This window comes from Sprattus sprattus, assembly GCF_963457725.1.
Source record: "Sprattus sprattus genome assembly, chromosome: 7".
NCBI lineage: Eukaryota > Metazoa > Chordata > Actinopteri > Clupeiformes > Clupeidae > Sprattus > Sprattus sprattus.
Genome location: NC_137926.1, coordinates 8722810 through 8740024, shown reverse-complemented (window position 1 = coordinate 8740024; position 17215 = coordinate 8722810). Strand labels below are relative to the sequence as shown.

The 17215-nt window shown below is 44.2% G+C and overlaps 2 protein-coding genes across 2 annotated transcripts in view; both read left to right on the top strand.

The window, feature by feature from the left end:
• Positions 1-326: 326 nt before the first annotated feature.
• Positions 327-7037, top strand: cetp (cholesteryl ester transfer protein, plasma). The gene is made up of 16 exons (XM_080842070.1): positions 327-468; positions 1031-1145; positions 1444-1575; positions 1885-1955; positions 2490-2577; positions 2891-2960; positions 3334-3394; positions 3692-3783; positions 3966-4145; positions 4633-4683; positions 4992-5144; positions 5997-6064; positions 6229-6271; positions 6362-6431; positions 6675-6760; positions 6863-7037. Exons 1-16 carry the CDS (start codon positions 330-332, stop codon positions 6938-6940), a joined length of 1497 nt encoding a protein of 498 aa, XP_080698196.1. The 5' UTR covers positions 327-329; the 3' UTR covers positions 6941-7037.
• A 1816-nt stretch (positions 7038-8853) lies between these two features.
• Positions 8854-17215, top strand: part of nlrc5 (NLR family, CARD domain containing 5) — a gene marked incomplete at both ends in the record, with an annotated part of 31892 nt that continues 23530 nt past the window's right edge. The window contains 6 exons of the mRNA XM_080842609.1: positions 8854-9166; positions 10047-10118; positions 10498-12262; positions 14641-14724; positions 14959-15042; positions 16663-16746. Of these exons, the coding sequence (XP_080698735.1) occupies positions 8854-9166; positions 10047-10118; positions 10498-12262; positions 14641-14724; positions 14959-15042; positions 16663-16746 (2402 nt within the window). The remainder of the gene's footprint in view (positions 9167-10046; positions 10119-10497; positions 12263-14640; positions 14725-14958; positions 15043-16662; positions 16747-17215) is intronic.

The following is a 17215-nucleotide window of genomic DNA, read 5'->3' as shown; positions in this document are numbered from 1 at the left end:
TATACATCATGATGTTGAACCAGCAGTATTGTTGACGTGCGTGAGCAGGGGGTGACATGTTGCTGTCTGCCTGATGTCACAGTAACCCTTCTCCTCAACGCATACCAAAGGAGGCCAAAAACAATAACAAAAACCCTAACCCCCCCCCCCCTGATATTTCAACTTCAGGGAAGTGCTTGGTATGTCCAGCCTCCTTAACCCAATCCAGGCCCTTCTATGAGGCCCCCTTCCGGGACATGCTAGCCCCCGCCCCCCTGGCTTTCTTCCCCTGTCAAGCAGAGCGGTCAGTGCTGAAAGTCAGCTGGCAGTTGTTGCGGGGTCGTGTCGTGATGAAGTTGTGTGTGATGTTGTTGCTGCTGCTCCCGCTCCTGTGCCTGGCAGGACTGGGACGGGCGTGTGTGACTCCAGAGGAGGCGTACAGGTTCACAGGAGCCGTCTGCAGACTCACCTACCCCGCTGCACTGGTCTGTGAGTAAAGCCCCTATCCCTTCATATGGTCACGTAACGCAGTGCTGTAGTCCAGGGTATTCGCAGGTTTACGGAGTATACCCACTTATTTATGAGTCAGCATTGCGTAGACCCACTTCTCAAAACAAGGGCGTTTATCCTGTGCTGTATGGGCTGCTTAAGACAATTAAGAGTATACCCACTTATCCAGGGACCACTACACCACTGGCCACATAACCTACAGGGTGGCGAGCGACAAACTAGCCAATCTCTCCAATCTGCTACTATCACTCTTCATGTTGTTTGTGTTGTTGATACTGTTTCTGTCTCTGATTTCAATTGATGAAGAGTAAAAGTTGTCTTATTTCCAACAATGCATCCATTGTGAATTGTGTAACATGTAAGATTTGAGACGCTAATAAAAGCCCAGGGTGGATTCTTGAGAATTATGTCGCAGTTTTAGGAATGGACTGTTGACACTGTATGTCTCTGTGTGTTGTGGGGGGGATGTTTCTCACCGATGATAAATACTGACTGGAGTCTCTGCTAATCGCCGGGAAAAACCTTCTTTTTATGGCCGTAGTAAATGAGAAAACCACACGTGTGATCGAGGCCGCTTTTCAGCATGCCAAATACCCCAGCATCGAGGGCGAGAAGAGCATGATGGTGTTTGGGAAAGTGTCCTATGGACTTCACAAGTGAGTGGGATACGGACTTTACAGTAGTTGTGCAGAAATGTCTCCCTTTTGTTTTGCCTTATAAACTTCTTGTTTTAGTTGAGTTGGAGAAAGGAAGACAACATGGGGGTCTGTGGGGAAATGGCTGTTATGTGCAGTTCACACATGTGTATGTCTTCAGACCTTTACCAGCAAATCTCCTATCGCTGGTGGTACTGTACTGTTGATTATAACTGTACTGTTGACATTTGTGCAGAAATGTCTCCCTTTTTTTTGCCTTATAAACTTCTTGTTTTGATTTCTCTCACCGTGACGGCAGCCTGGAGATCCACAACCTGTCGATTGGTTCCAGCGAGGTGGCGCTCCATGCTGGGGAAGGGATTGGCATTGCCATCTCAAATGTGTCTGCCGTGTTCAAGGGGACCATCAAATATGGCTATGGAAGCTGGCTGTAAGTACTGAGTGCTAATTGGGTCACATACAGTATACAATAGGGAGGAGTAGCCTTCTGAGATTTAAGGTACTCTGGCACATAAAGAACCAGAAGGGATCTCCTGTGAAGGTCATGGCATCATTCCCAGGTAAAGGGAAGACAATCAGGCATTGTAGTCATTGTGACATTTTACCTCAAAATGATCCTATTCTTAGGATGTACAGTTTTAGGACAGACGTGTGAATCGGTGTGTAGTCGGTTGTAAGTCATCATTTTAAGTATTATGTGTGATTTTGTGAATTAATTCATTCTTCTCATGTTTTATAGCATTAAGGTCTCACAGACTGTTGACTTTGAGATTGAATCTCAGATTGACCTTGGCATCAACCCAAAGCTTTGTAAGCAGCTTCTTTATTGTTCCTTCCCCTCCTTACACATTACCACATTGCATTACATCAACTGACTCAGTAGATGCTTTAGTCTTGTTTAGTGCTTTAATGCTTTAGTGACTTTCAGCACAGGTAAGGTATTAATCTTTAAGTATGTAGGATCCCTGGGGAACATAGGTGTTAGTGGAGATTCCGTGTATGTAAGTAAGTGACTGTATAGTTCCCAGCATGCCTTGAGGGAGTTCTGAGTGTTCCGTAACTGGTAATGTTCGATATTAGAATGTAATTCATGTGTCCTTTATGTGTGTGGCATTCGCTTGCAATACTATTGTTGCTCTCCCCCTTGTGTTATGTTGTAATGGCTGTGTGTTAATGGCTGTGTGTTAGGCCCTGTGTGTTAGTCCCTATGTGTTACCCCCTCAATTTTAGCTCCTGTGTGTTAGCCCCTCTGTGTTTTCTGCTATTCCAATGCATTTCTTCTGCGTGGCATAACAGCAAATACTATAACACACTAACTATAACACTTCTCCTCTCTCGTGTCAGACTGCGGAGCTGGGAAGGTGGCTGCAGACACCTCCGACTGCTACCTCACATTCCACAAACTCAAGCTGATTCTGCAGGGGCAGAGAGAGTAAGCAACGCCTTCCTGGCTGTATGAGTATCAGAGGGTGGGGGTGGGGGTGGGACTGAATGCTTTAGATACCACCACCGCACGCCATCGAGAGGCAATGCTGTATGGTGTTGTCGAAAATCAATACCTTAATCTTGAAGGAACTGAATCTGTTTAATGCACATATTCTAATGTAGATTATAACATTATAGCAACGTTATAGTGTACGTTTACGTAATTAATCTATACGCAAGCACAGTATGTGCAGTTATCAGTTATCTGTTATCTGTTACTATCTGTGTCTGTGACTGATTACTGATTACTGTTACTGCAGACCTGGCTGGTTGAGACGCATCTTCACAGACTTCGTCACCTTCACGGTGAAACTTGTCATCAAGGGCCAGGTAGGTGCAGAACCAGGCCTTTGTGCAAACGCTGCGTCTTGACGTCTCACTTCTGCCCCCTGCTGTCGTTTTTATAAATAACAAGTTTAGTGGTACCAAAGAAGGCTTGTGCTGCAGTCTGAAATGTTTTCTATTCATTCTCAGTTGTAATTAAAGCCATTACAAACAATACACATTCTACAGTACACAGCTTTAGCTGGGGATATTCAAATGAATAGCATAATACTGACAAATGGAGATACTAAAATGAAGTGTCAGTAGTTGCTACAAAGAAGCCAGTAAATCACTGAGATTAATTATATTCCAGTATTTACTCTAAGACAAACAGTAAATCACTGAGATACATTTCCATTTTTTTTTTGCTGAACCATAGATCTGCAAGGAGATCAACAATGTGGCGAACATACTGTCAGACTTCGTACAGGAACAAGCAGGTACTGGCTGTATGAGACACCCTCACCCTTTCATGAAAGGCCCCCAGGGTCAGTGGTGTAATCCGGGGTATACGCAGGTATACGGAGTATACCCACTTACTTTTCAGTCAGCATTGCGTATACCCACTTCCCAAAACAGGGCGTTTATCCTGTGCTGTATGGGCTGCTTAAAAAAATTAAGAGTATACCCACTTCTCCAGGGACCACTACACCACTGCCACGGGTACTTTGTTTAGTTTTGTTTAGAAAGATATCGTTAAGTGCTCTAAAAACATGTACGCATATGATGACCCACAGAACAGTTTCTCAGTGACGGGAACATTGGAGTGGACATTGGCGTGACCTCATCACCGGCCATCACCTCCAACTACATAGAGTCTTATCACAAGGTAGTGGTCTCATTGGATGGTTTGATCGCTCTGTTAACAATTGAACTTTTCTGCTTAACTGTCTGACCTCTGTCCGAACTGGTACTGTACATCTGTCATCATTTCTGAAGAGGGCCTTTTATAACGATCCAGTCTGAGCTCATTTGCCGCGTGCCTTGCGTTTGTGTTGTGACGACGAGCAGGGTCTGATCACGTATAACAACACCATAGCGGTCATCGATGCCTCAGTCTTCCACCCGTCTCAGCTGACCGAAGACCGCATGCTGTACTTCTGGATCTCTGACGAGGTCCTGAACCCAATAATGACCGCTGCGCACCACGACGGACGCTTCGTCAGGAACATCTCTGGAGCTGAGCTCACGGTACGCGCCTACGGACTGGTTAGGTAGAACAACAAGAAATTCACCTTAGGAAACACAAAATGGATACTGTTCAATCTGAAAGAATAGATATTAATATGAGGGGCTTACTTTTTATATTGGCTATGCAGGTTATGTTTGTGTGGGAAAGGCGTGTGACCCAGCATAATCATGCATAAATGCACTAGTTTAGACCAAATTATTATACTTAAACGCACTAACGGATGCATACTCTGTTCGGTATTACTCGTGTACACTGTTTTTGTAAGGCATGACTGTTTCTTGTAGACCTAAATGACCCATGTCTGACAGATCCTAAGAATTCAGGTTAGTGTGTGTCGGGTGTAGTGACAGCTGGGGAAGCTAACTAAGCTTGTCATATATTTGTTAGCCACTAGAGGTCAGTGTAGGACAGAGAAAGAAGTGAGATGGGCATTCACTGTACTGTACTTTTTGACTGCAAGTAAAAAAAATCCCTGATTCATTGAAGGACCTCTTCAAGGAAGACCTATCTACAGAAATGCCAGCCTCCATCAAGCAGGTATAGTGATATCTACAGCACTGAGCTAATTTCTAAACCCAACACTTTTGGTTTCATAATCAAAATATTTTGTTGTGGGTGTTTCCCTGCTCTATTTCTTCATGTGCCACTGCAAAGAAAGGCTGCCTACACCCGTATTGTCTGATTTGACACACCTAAAGACCCACACACTCATACCTCTCTCTCTCTCACACACACACACACACACACACACACACACACAAACACATCCATTGTATTTCATTATCTGTGGTCACTGGCTAATTGTTCCACTGAAATGTCCTTGAAATGGCACCTCTGTAAATCAGATCCTGTCCTCGGAGGCTGCTGTGCTGACTGCCTGGAGTGTGAGCGTGCCCCAGCTGTGGAATGCCCCTGACGGGACGCACGTGAAGGCAGTCGCTGCTGTAGAGCTGTCCCCTGGCCCCAGCTCTGACAGCCCTTCACTGTACTTCGAGACGGTCAGCTATTTGCCTGCCTGTAACAACACTGTAGCAGAAGCTAATCAGTTACTTAGCAACCTTGTATGGCCACACTAACACAGCTCAGCTCAGCTCAACACAACACAACACAACACAGCTCAACACAACACAACACAACACAACACAACACAACACAACACATCTCGGGACAACACAACACAGCACATCTCTTGGAACAACACAACACAGCACAGCACAGCACAGCACAGCACAACACAACACCACACAACACAACACAACACAACACAACACAACACAGCTCAACACAACACAACACAACACAACACAACACAACACAACACAACACAACACAGCTCAACACAACACAACACAACACAACACAGCACAGCTCAACACAACACAACACAACACAGCTCAACACAACACAACACAACACAACACAGCACAGCTCAACACAACACAACACAGCTCAACACAACACAACACAGCACATCTCGGGACAACACAACACAGCACATCTCGGGACAACACAACACAGCACATCTCTCGGGACAACACAACACAGCACAGCACAGCACAGCACAGCACAACACAACACAACACAACACAACACAACACAGCACAGCACAGCACAAAACAGCACAACAAAGCACAGCACAATACAACATATAAAAACAGCACAGCACAGCACAGCACAACTGGGGTATAAAGGAACAGTTTTGTAGATAAAGGAAGATGCTAATGTTGTTCAGCTAATATCCTGTCTAATAACAGTGCTAAGTCTTCTGAGATCTGAGATCACTTTTGCTTTCATTCTTGCTTAATGGTTTGCTTTTAATATCAAATATGATATGAACATATATATTTCAGGAGGTGGAAGTCTGTGTGAACACATCTTACGCAGAGAAGAAACTCATTCTGAATGCCAAGGCCTTAACGTAAGCAGAAGTGTGATTCGTACCATGATGACTTCATAAAAGCATGCCTTGTCTGTGCAGCTGATTTCTATAAACTGCACTTCATCATTGTAATGTAATATACAGGATGTTGAATTACCTTGAGCAGTTACTGATTGAATTATTATTTTATTTTTTTCTCAAAGTATTTCTATAGATAGGATTCTTCAAAACCAAGATGCCATTGCGGTAGGTTGCACAGTAAAATCATATCTTGCACACATGCATGCAGTGATATGGTATGCTTATCTAAAAGATTTTTTCTGCATTTTTGCAAAGTTGGAAGAGGCCCTGGTGAATTATTTAAAAGAGGCTGTGGAAAAGATTGGGATACTGAAAGTCACATCATGTAAGTCTTTAAATGTGTTTATCTGTGTGTGTGTGTGTGTGTGTGTGTGTGTGTGTGTGTGTGTGTGTGTGTGTGTGTGTGTGTGTGTGTGTGTGTGTGTGTGTGTGTGCGCGCGTGTGTGTGTGTGTATTTATATCAGTCTTTGTGTGTCTGTGTATTTTTGTGAGGGAGAAAGTGTGTGTGTGTCTGTGTGTTTGTGTCTGTGTGTTGTCAACTCTGTCTAATTTTACCATTCTATCCTAGACTTGGAGCCAAGCTTGACAGCTTTGATGGACAGGCAGGGACTGTATTTGTTTGATATCATCAACCCTGAGGTGGTGACACAAAATGTAGGCTCTCTTTCTCTCTCTCTCAATCTGCTTTCTCATCTGTTGTACAAATAAAATAGAAATAAATTAACCCTATGTCATATTTTTGCTCTCTTATTGCAGGGTTATGTGGTTGTTCAGATGGGATTTGGATTTCCTCATCATCTACTTGTTGAGTTTTTGAAGAAAACGCTTGTGTGACATCACTGTGAACTGATGGAGACTTGTTTTTATTTGGGGGGGATTCTGTCATATTTCTTTTATTGACTAAAATAAAATTATTATTTTTACTTCCCTTCCCTCTGAGAAGTGTTGCTTTTTATCCTCTTTTGCAAGGCAGGCTTCTGGGTTGCAGCAAACACACACACACACACACACACACACACACACACACACACACACAAACAAGCGTTTGTACCACCCATTACTGTTGTATTAAGTTATAATTAAAATTCCAAAATCTTGTCAGTTACTTACTTGTATTGTTGCTGGTTAACAATATTTTTTTGGGCCACTAACTGGAGCGTTGAAATGAAACACTACAATTTGCTAATGAGAAGAAAAGAGAAGAGGTAAATAGATTACAACATGTACAACAGAAGAAAGTACTAACTTGTTTGATGGCAGGTGTCGCTAGCACTCCTGACACCCTGACAGGGATGTGCACGTCAATTCATCATCCTCATGCTATGAATAAGACAATTTGCTTGTAATTTGCATCGTTTTGGTTTTCACTCACAGTAGCCTGCAATATTAAGTTTCAACGCAGTAGAAACGAAACACTGCTAAATTTGGGATTTACTTTCACTTTTGTCTTTATCCGTGCGACGTCATGCACGGTTCTGTTGGACAAGTTGGACGCATGTACCGGTTTCTTTTCTTTCCCGTTTGTGTTTGTGAATTTGCCGATTGTCGACATGTGCACACTTGTCCTTGAGCCCACCATTCAAACTAAACCGCCTGCTGGAGGATATACAGTAAACATCACCAAGGGACCAATATGTTTTGGCGGTGTTAACTCGGGGCCGTTGTGATCAAGCTGCGTAGACTACAGAGAAGAAGAATCGGTCAAATAAATTCCAGGTAACATATATTGCAATCAAATTGACAACTCATACCATTTGGGAATTCATGGTTTCGCCACAATTTTGTTCACAAGTGGTGTCGCTCGTGAAGGAAACAATAGCTTAGGCATCTAGTCAATATTGTGGGATGTCCCTGTATGACCCGCCGTGCACTGCATACTATAGAAAATATACCTAACGCTAGTTGGTTGTTTGGCTATGACGTGGTATGCTACTGTATTGTTACTTAGAATGTGGCGTTGGTAAATAGCCTTAATGTATTTAAACATACTTCTAACTAAGTGATGTGCATTGCATCAAAACTGAAACAGAAAGTGATCTTTAAAAGAAACAAAAAACAATTGACAATAGGCCTACTCAAGATGTCATCATAGTTTTACATACACGTTAAATATATTTATTAAACATCCTTCATTTCGAAGTTTGAGAATCATTTGAAGTTCAGTCATCATTTTGTTTTAAAACCAGAGATGAAAAGAAAGAATTCGGTCCATTCATCGAACTCTGCTTAAAGTAAGAATCCCTCTCCATGCCCCTTCAGCGGGCGCATGTGTTCGTTAGCTAGTGCGAGAGTCTTGTTCAAAATTAGGCTGCCTTTCGTCTCTGATAGGACGAATTCAAGCAGTCAATATTGTACAGCTTTTACTGTAGGTCGGTTACTCACATCTAAAAGCAATGGAAAGGATGCTGCTGCTCCGTCACGCCCACTTTCCTCTTTACGTATGGATTCTGTGACATGCAGCCACCTTAGGGCAGTTTATGACATGCAGGAGGCTTGTGAGAGTTATTCAATGGCAGAAGTCATATCTTGTGTGTCTTAAAGTTGTGTGTGTGTGTGCGTGTACAAACCTGTGTACTTGTGTGTGGATGGGCCACTGCTGTTTAAATGTACTTACTTTACAATTGTTTTAATCTTTGACTTAGAGCCAGAGTTAACAGCTTTGGAGGGCATGCAGGGATAGCGTGTTGCTGTGTCACCTGTTGGCCCAGTGAAGGAGACCTAACACCATCAGGGGCCGATGGGTTGCGATGGAGGACAGAGACTCTGGGGCCTTCTGTGTTCTCTCCGTGCTTCAGCAGCAGAGGCAGAACCTGGTGGACGTCCTCAGCGGCCAGGAGATGGGCGTCCATGACAAGCTCCAGGGCCTGGTGGACGGCGGAGCGCGTGGGCAGCTGCTGCGGCTGACCAGCCCCACAGAGAGGGCCGTCTGGCTGGTGGACTACTTCCGAGACGCGGGGCCTGTGGCGTGTGGACGGTTCCTTGAGACGGTGTGCATGTACTGCGAGAACATGCCCATGTTCCTGGAGTCGCAGCTCCTGTCCGTCTCTGGGTCCATGACAGGTACTTCCACCATATTGTTAAGTAATCAACTTCTGTAGTAATAGTAATAAAATAATAATAATGAATTGTATTTATAGCACACTTTACCAAACAGAGAAGTATCAAGGTGCTAGTGACAACAGCGGAAAATAATCAGATCTGTGGGGAATTTATTTGAGGTAAAAATCTAACCTCAAAACAAAGTGTGCATCCTGGAGTGCTTTTAAGTCGTGCACTGTGTTTGGGGGCTAATGCCGCTGTAGAAGATTTCCTTTTAAAAGTTTTCATACAGAAGATTGTGTTTTATCATTGGAGCATGAAGTTGTATAACAAGTTAGTGAGTAAACTTTAGTCTTTTTAGTTTCTGTTCTTATCAATGTAGAGTGACGACCAGGTGTCTTGCCTTGTATTGTTCTGCACAGTATTTTGAACATTTGTCCTGCATCCTGTATATGGACAGACTGTTGTGTCCTGCTTTTTTATTGGTCATTTGGTTCTTAATTGTCAGAAATGAGAACATATGGATGCTTTATTTTACGCGCCCGGCACTTGAGACGCTTATGCCGTTGTGGCATAGTTTCTACTCTATTTAATAGTGCTACGTCAAAAGCAGCAACATACAAACGCAACATAGTCCAATGGCTGAGAAGAGAGCAGTGAAGGCCTTCATTGAGTGGCTGTGACAGCCGTCAATCAAACTGTGCAGATGTAGTGTGCTGTGGAATCAACCACAGTTAGGTTATATTAAAATGTTAGGTTGGTAACGAGTCATACAAAACATTTCCTGTTTTCGGCTTGTTTGTGAAAACCACAATGAATACTTCTCAGTGTTCGGCTTGGTGCTTTACATTTGCTGATAAACCTCCCTATAAGTCTGCTTTTTGTCATGTTCAATCTGAAGGTGACGTTGAGAATCAACATCAAGCTGAGAGGTCAACCACTGTACCAACCCGTGTGAAGCGTCCACGACTAGGTACTCTCCTCAGTGTGGAATTGAATTGAATTGAATTGAATTGAATTGAATTGAATTGAATTGAATTGAACTGAATTGATTCAATGCCAGTTCCTAATGGGAACCAATGCCTTCCTTCCTAATGGAAACGTTTGTAGGACAACGTATTAGCCCATGATTAGGTATTGTCAGCCGACATCACAGTAAGTTACGTTGGGTGTAATAAAACATTTATTTAACAATTAATCAATTAATGATGTTATATCTTACACAGAATGGAGATGACGTATTATATTATTTACTGAACATGTACTGAGAGGTATCCTGACTAGTATCCTAATTAGTAACAGAAAACAAAACAATGAAAGGAAATGACGTATGGCTTTTCCTTTCCCTTTAGACCATGTACATAGCTACACCGAGGCCACTAAGTCATTACTGCTGCAAAAACACGAAACCATCACAAAGAATGTCATCAGCGAGGTGTGTCTGGATGAGACGTGGGTCAGCCTGCGACGCAGGAACGTCCCTCGGGGGCGAGACAAGACAGCTAGAGCGCAGGTCGTGACCCCCGGCTCTCCCGACCTCCAGGACGGGGAGGAGGGTGGCGTTGAGGACAGGGTGGCGGTGACGTCCCTCCTGAGGACTGCCGGGCAGGCGACGGTGCTGCTGGGGGCGGCGGGCTCGGGGAAGACCCTGCTGATGTACAGCCTAGGACAGCTCTGGGCCCAGGGCGCGTACCCAGCCCTCAGGCTGTTCTTCCTACTGGAGTTCCGCCAGCTCAACTCCGTCTCCCGCCCGCTCTCTCTCAAAGACCTCCTCTTCCGCTTCTTCCTCCCCGCTGACAGCGACGAGCAGGCCGAGGCCGTGCTTGACTTTGTCATCTCCAACCCGGAGAAGGTGTGCTTCATATTCGACGGCTACGATGAATTTTGGGGCAAGTTCACCAACACTGGTGTTCTCCGGGACCCCTTTGACCCATGCCGCCCCCTCCCCATGGCGGAGCTCCTGTCTGGACTCTGCGGGCAGAAGATCCTGCCCCAGTGCACCCTGCTGGTCACTTGCAGGCCCCGCGACGTGGCCGACCTGTTTGAAGGCTCAGGCTACCTCATTGGGGAGCTTCTGGGCTTCGACCTGGAGCGCATCCGGGAGTACGCGCGGCGGTACTTCTGGGAGCGCGACGACGAGGCGCTGAAGGAGCGTGCCGTAAGTCACCTGACCTCGAACCGCCTCCTGCTCCCCATGTGCCACGTGCCGGCGCTCTGCCTCATCTGCTGCGTGTGCCTGGACCACCTCTTCTCCAGGGAGGGCCTCGACACCACCTCGGTGCTCCCTGCCACCCTCACGCAGATCTACTTCCAGGTCCTCGCTGCGTTCCTGAGCCGACACGCTGGCGGAGAGGCGTCCTCCGCACAACAGGGAAGTGTCACACAGGTGCTGGACAACCACGGCCCTCCGATCCGAGAGCTGGGCCGTCTGGCCCTGGAGGGGCTTGACGAGAGCCGCATCGTGTTCCCTGTGGAGAGACTCCAGCCGGACCTGTTGGAGTTTGGCACCCGCACTGGTCTCCTCTGCCCCGTGGACCTGACACTGGAGGATGGGGCGAGGCAGCCGGGGGTGTCCTTCATGCACCTCACCATGCAGGAGTTTCTCGCCGGGCTCCACCTCATGACGAGCGCGGAGGTCTCGGACGCTCAGTTCAAGAAGAAACTGACCCTCAAAACTCGCTGGACGGCCAAAAACGAGCCCAAAACCATCTTCACCGACTCTCTCCAGCTCTACCTGTGCGGCTTCCTCGCGTCCGCCTGTACACCCTACCTGATCCAGCTGGCCAATGGTGGCGGCAAGCACGTGGTCCAGAAGCGGAGGTCTCACGTGGTGAGGGTTCTGGAGAACTTTGCGGGCAGCGCCAGCCTGACTGGGCCCAAGGTGGTGGAGCTGTGCCGCTGTGCCCACGAGTCGCAGGACGTGCAGCTGGCAGCGAAGGTTGGCTCCCGGAAGTGCTTTGAGCTGAGGAACATCAGGGTGACCCCAATTGACCTGGAGGTGCTGGCCTTTGTGGTGTCGGCCGCGGAGGAGAGCGTCACTCTGGACTTCGGAGGCTGCTCTATGGACCCCGGGTGTCTGGACCTGCTGGATGGCTGCAGGAACGTCGAGGCACTAATGTGAGTTTGTCAACATGTCAACGTTTTCTTTTTTAATTCATGTAGTAAAGTATGAGTATGTGTGATATATGAAGGCCACACAAAGTGACAGAATGACCAAGAATGGAGTGAAAACAACAAGATATTTTCCATTTCAGGAAAAGTGTGTTACCTTGAATGATTGCATTTCTAGCTAAAGTTTGTTGTAAATTTTTCTCTGGGAAACTTTAAGGAACTACAGTGTGTGGATGTGGTGGCTGTAAGGTGTGAAGCAATAGCTGTGAGTTCCGGTCTGCGATTTTTTAAACCTGTTTAGTGCATATGTATGACTGATGGTATGAAAGATATTCTTGTGCTTGCCATCACCACGTTCATATTATGCTAGTTGCCAGTAGTGTATGTCCACCATGGTTGAACAATTGTATACACGTAGCTCAGGCTTTAAACCAGACTTAGTTACCTAGTGATCGCTATTTAATTAGTAGGTAAAAACATTAGCTAACAATGTAACAGATGCCAGGCAACCCTCGGCTTCCCAGAGCTGTGAACTGCTGCCGTCCATGTATGCACTGAGCAGTTCACTTTTTGGCAGTAAAATGCTGATGCAAACACATAACATAATGTATTTGACTAGGGAACCCACAGAGTATTTTAGGTCGTCAACAAACATGGAGAATAAAGGACTGCGAGTGGATGTACAGTATATTACTATTTGGGCCTCATTTATAAAACGTTGCGTAGAAACCATCCTACAAGACATTTCCTGAAATGAGCGTAAGTAAGATCCACAGAAAACAGACGTACACACAAAAAACACGTGTACGCCAATCCTTCGGTTATAAATCACAAATGGTCGTGAAATTGTGCGCAACTGAATTTCCGCCCTCAAAACGCCCCTATTAAATCTAATCAGCATATTATCAATGCACAAACAGAGCGCAGCCTCAATGCACAAACTCTCTGTGACAGTGGCACGCAAGAAAGAAACATGTAAACAGAAGAATTAAAGTGAGGCTGACATCGACCTTCTGCTCATGGAACAGCAGATGCGGGCCAAAATATCGTTAGAAAGCCTGTCTGGTGGCGTAATGGCAAAATAAAAGTATTTGACATGTAGTAGACACGTCTCCAAAGCACCAGCACCTGCGGCACGAGTAGCCCCAGAAGCCGCATCTGCGGCAGCAGCACCAAGGCTTTGGTGCGCTCCACTACCGACCTGTGCTGTATTGAAGTGGGCTTCTTAGGCTTTCTGAGTGTGCGAAATCTGGATGAGAATAAATTGGGAACCCTGTTTCACATTTTGCTGGGCACTGTATGGAAATCTAATAAATTGCGGGCATATGGGATAGTATACTGCGGAGAACATCGGGCAAAATTCTGCTTAATGATGTCTGGGATTGCTCGACTGGTCTCCAATTTCTCATCAGAACGTTCCCAGGAATCCAAGAACGGACAATACCTGAACGTGTATGGCCTGGTTGCCTCTGGTGACCCTCTCTAGACGAGAGGCCATTTGGGCACAACGCTCTCGGCAAGCGGTACCTGCTTATCAGACATATATCATTCTGTGTCAAAAGTCTGCGCGATCACAAAAAAAACCCTCTCTCTCCTTATTGTGCAGTTGGCGATATCCTCTAACATCGCCAATGCAGCCATATCTCCTACTGAAAACTAAGCCACTATTAGTCTTTTTATAGGCTATAAGTTTGAGCAAAATGTTTTACACTTGTGAAATTAAAACGGAATACATATAAGATGTGAATCTCATTCATGTGTAAATTATTCTAATAGTTTATTTGATTTTATTGAGCGAAACATTAATTTGGCCTTTCACCATTAGCCCAAATGGTGACGGTGGTGCTGAGGATGATGAAGATGAAACTGCGTGTCGGCTGTCGGCGCTCGGAGAGTCCTGAATTCCTGCAGTACTCCAGTATTGCCGCAAGGAAATGTACTTACACGAACTCAAACCAGACGTAGAGATACGTCATTTTCTACGTCTAAGACGTTTTTTATAAATCTGTACTTAGACGTGGATTTGATCGCACGCACAGTCTAAGATCAGTTCTGTGTGTAAGTACGTTTTATAAATGAGGCCCTTTGTCATATGAAGAGGCAGTATGTACTCTCCCGAAACTAAAGGGTGTGTCATGACCCTGTGGAACCCAAAAGAATGAAAAGGGAAATATTAATTTGACCGTTTTTTTTTTTTTTTTTTTTACATTTTACCATATTTTAGTAGAGTGTATAGTTATGCAACGTTTAGAGGTTAAACGTTATCTGTTGGTGGTTGTGATTGAATATGTATGGGTGTGTATGTGTATAATGTATATTATGTATATGTATAATGAGGTTGATGTGCATATCTATATATTTAATGTGTTTTTGTGTCCTTTTAGTTTTCACAGCCGAAAGTATAATGATGTCTTTGCTGAGGCTCTGTCTGCTGTCATTCCAAAACTCCAAAGGCTGAAGCGACTGCAGTGAGTCATTCAAGAACTGTAAAGTGTAACGTTATTTGTGTGTAGTTAGTTTTTAAACAAACACCAGAACAAAACATACAAGGGCGTATTTCCCCTGCAAACAATAATGCCTCTGGTCCTGAAAGTCAATTGTGGTTATTGCACTTTATGTGTAATGTTACTTAATACAGAAGAAGGCTGAATCATAACCCTGATCCTGTCGTTTTAATTCACGTTTCCTCTTCTGTCTTTCAGATTTGCAAATGCCAAGCTAACTGATGTGGGAGCTGCTAAACTCGTTCAGGCCTTGGAGGAATGCCCACTGATTGAACATGTGGAGTGAGTGTAATCATTACATGAAGATACGGTGAAAGTGGACAGTTTGTTGGGGTTTTTCCTAGTTTATTAGTTAGGTCACATTGCCCTTGTCTATGGCTGATTGCATCAGAATCAGAATCAGAAGAGAGCTTATCAAAACTAAGAGATTAAGATTATCAATCATAAAAGTACAGTATGCAACTATTTAAAATTGTTTGTCGCATGTTTTTATAAGCAACTAGTACTGGTATCATCTTCAAATGAATGTTAATGGCGTCTGAGGACATATAATTATAGTTTTCAACCCAAACTCCTTACTGCTGCTTTAACACTTTATAGAGTGTGGCTGTGAGCACTGGACAGGTTTCTTAACTTTTACCAGGAGGCCACCGACTCAGGGGTGGTTCCTGGTATGATTGGAATAGCCAGGATGAGCTGAAGTTGTGGTTGTTGTTCAAGGTTGGGCGAATTGAGTTAACTTTTTATAACAATATACTTATATACTTAATTTACTGTAACAACTCAGTATAAGAACTGAGAAAATCTGAATAACAGTGACTGAGCCTCACATGACATGGCAGTTTGTGGAAATAACTTTTAGACAGCTAGTAGAAACCTGTGGGAGAGATTACAGGAAACAAAACAATGACAGCCTCTAATGAGTATCGCTGTTACTAAGATGTCATCCTGTGGTGGATTCACAATGAATAGAGTAGCCTATGTCTCAATCCTCCCTTTCTACCTTAGTGGATGTTGCAATTTAAATTCGTAGTGCAATCGTGCTCGACACTAATGTTACTTTATTCTTATTAGATGAAAAACTGCTAAACTCCTTAGCAACCATAGACGTGAAGCTGAATTTATATAGGTCATACTGGATTTAAAATGTATTTTCTCGATTCGCGTTCAGCTTTCTGACATCCCCTTCTCAAGGCTTTTACCATCATGGGGTTTCTCAATGGTACTTCATTGATCAAAAGATGTAGCTAAAACTAAAGAAAAAAAGTGAAGTTTAGCTTTTAAATGCACTCTTTAAGTATTGTGAGAGGACAGAAGACTACAGAAATGCATCGCTAACTGTTGCAAGGTCATTGTGAGCTCACATTTCTCACATAACCCATGATGCAAGTTCTTACAGATATTAACTTGTGCGAACAAGATACAAAGTATAACCTATTGGGGCTTTAGGGGCTCTGTAGGTAGCCTACAACTACAAGGTTATTATCAAGGCAATGGCACTACAGCAGACGAGAGATATCCTATAAATCGCTTATTTCAAGAGTAAAAAGCGGTATGGAAGAACAGGTCTGGCCCAGTGAAGTGAAAAACCCTACTTACCCTTCTAAAGGTTGCTGGTATTTAGGGCCTATTGTCACGTTATAGGCTATCAAACAAACCAGACAGCCGCTGAGGTTTATACCCTACTTGTAGAAATAGAAGAATTTGATTGGCAAATCACCATGATGTGTCTGACAATCACAATTACATTTTCTATGCATTGCCCCTACTGCGGACGTGGCGAAGGCCTTGATGGATGGATCTCAGACTAAAGCTGCACAAAGAATGATAAAATGGGAGTCAGATTTTGTGACTCGCATTACAGTAATAAATAAAATAATGTATTGATTGTTGTTTTTCTAGCCTCAGCAACAACTACATAACAGACCGGGGTCTTGAGAAGCTAGTGGACAGTTTCCCCAAGCTCTCTAACCTGGCAACAGTTTTGTGAGTATTTCCGTCTTTTTCTTTAGTATTACTTCTATTTCAGTGCCTCATATTAAACTGCTGGGTGTACTAATAAAGATACAGTCCGAGATTCGTTTTCGGTTTTGCGAAAGGTTGTAAATATTTGTGGTCAACAGCCAATCATATTACACACCTCCCCTCTGTGCTCCTGAGCTGGGATTGTTTATGGCTCGAGCCATTATGTTTGTTTCCCAGTTGCAAAAAAAAAACGGACTTAAAAGAAGGCCAGAGGACTGTGAGGAGTAATTCGCTGAAATCGACAAAAAGTGTATGAGATTGGATCTGAGGACTGTACCTTAAATAGTTTGTCCAAAGCACTTTATTACTGCTGTTGATGTTCAGCATTCTTATCACCTTTCGGACTTATGGTATCCTGTATTTTTGTTTCTCCAAATCACCAACCCAAATTCAGCCGACACAGGCTTCAACTAGTATCCAGAGCAAATGA

What these genes read in the sequence shown, in the direction of transcription:
- cetp (XM_080842070.1), top strand. Translation starts at nt 330, where the DNA reads ATGAAGTTGTGTGTGATGTTGTTGCTGCTGCTCCCGCTCCTGTGCCTG. An exon ending in AACTTGTCATCAAGGGCCAG is followed by an intron (nt 2,961 to 3,333) that starts GTAGGTGCAGAA and finishes GCTGAACCATAG; the next exon opens with ATCTGCAAGGAGATCAACAA. An exon ending in CTGAATGCCAAGGCCTTAAC is followed by an intron (nt 6,065 to 6,228) that starts GTAAGCAGAAGT and finishes TTTTTCTCAAAG; the next exon opens with TATTTCTATAGATAGGATTC.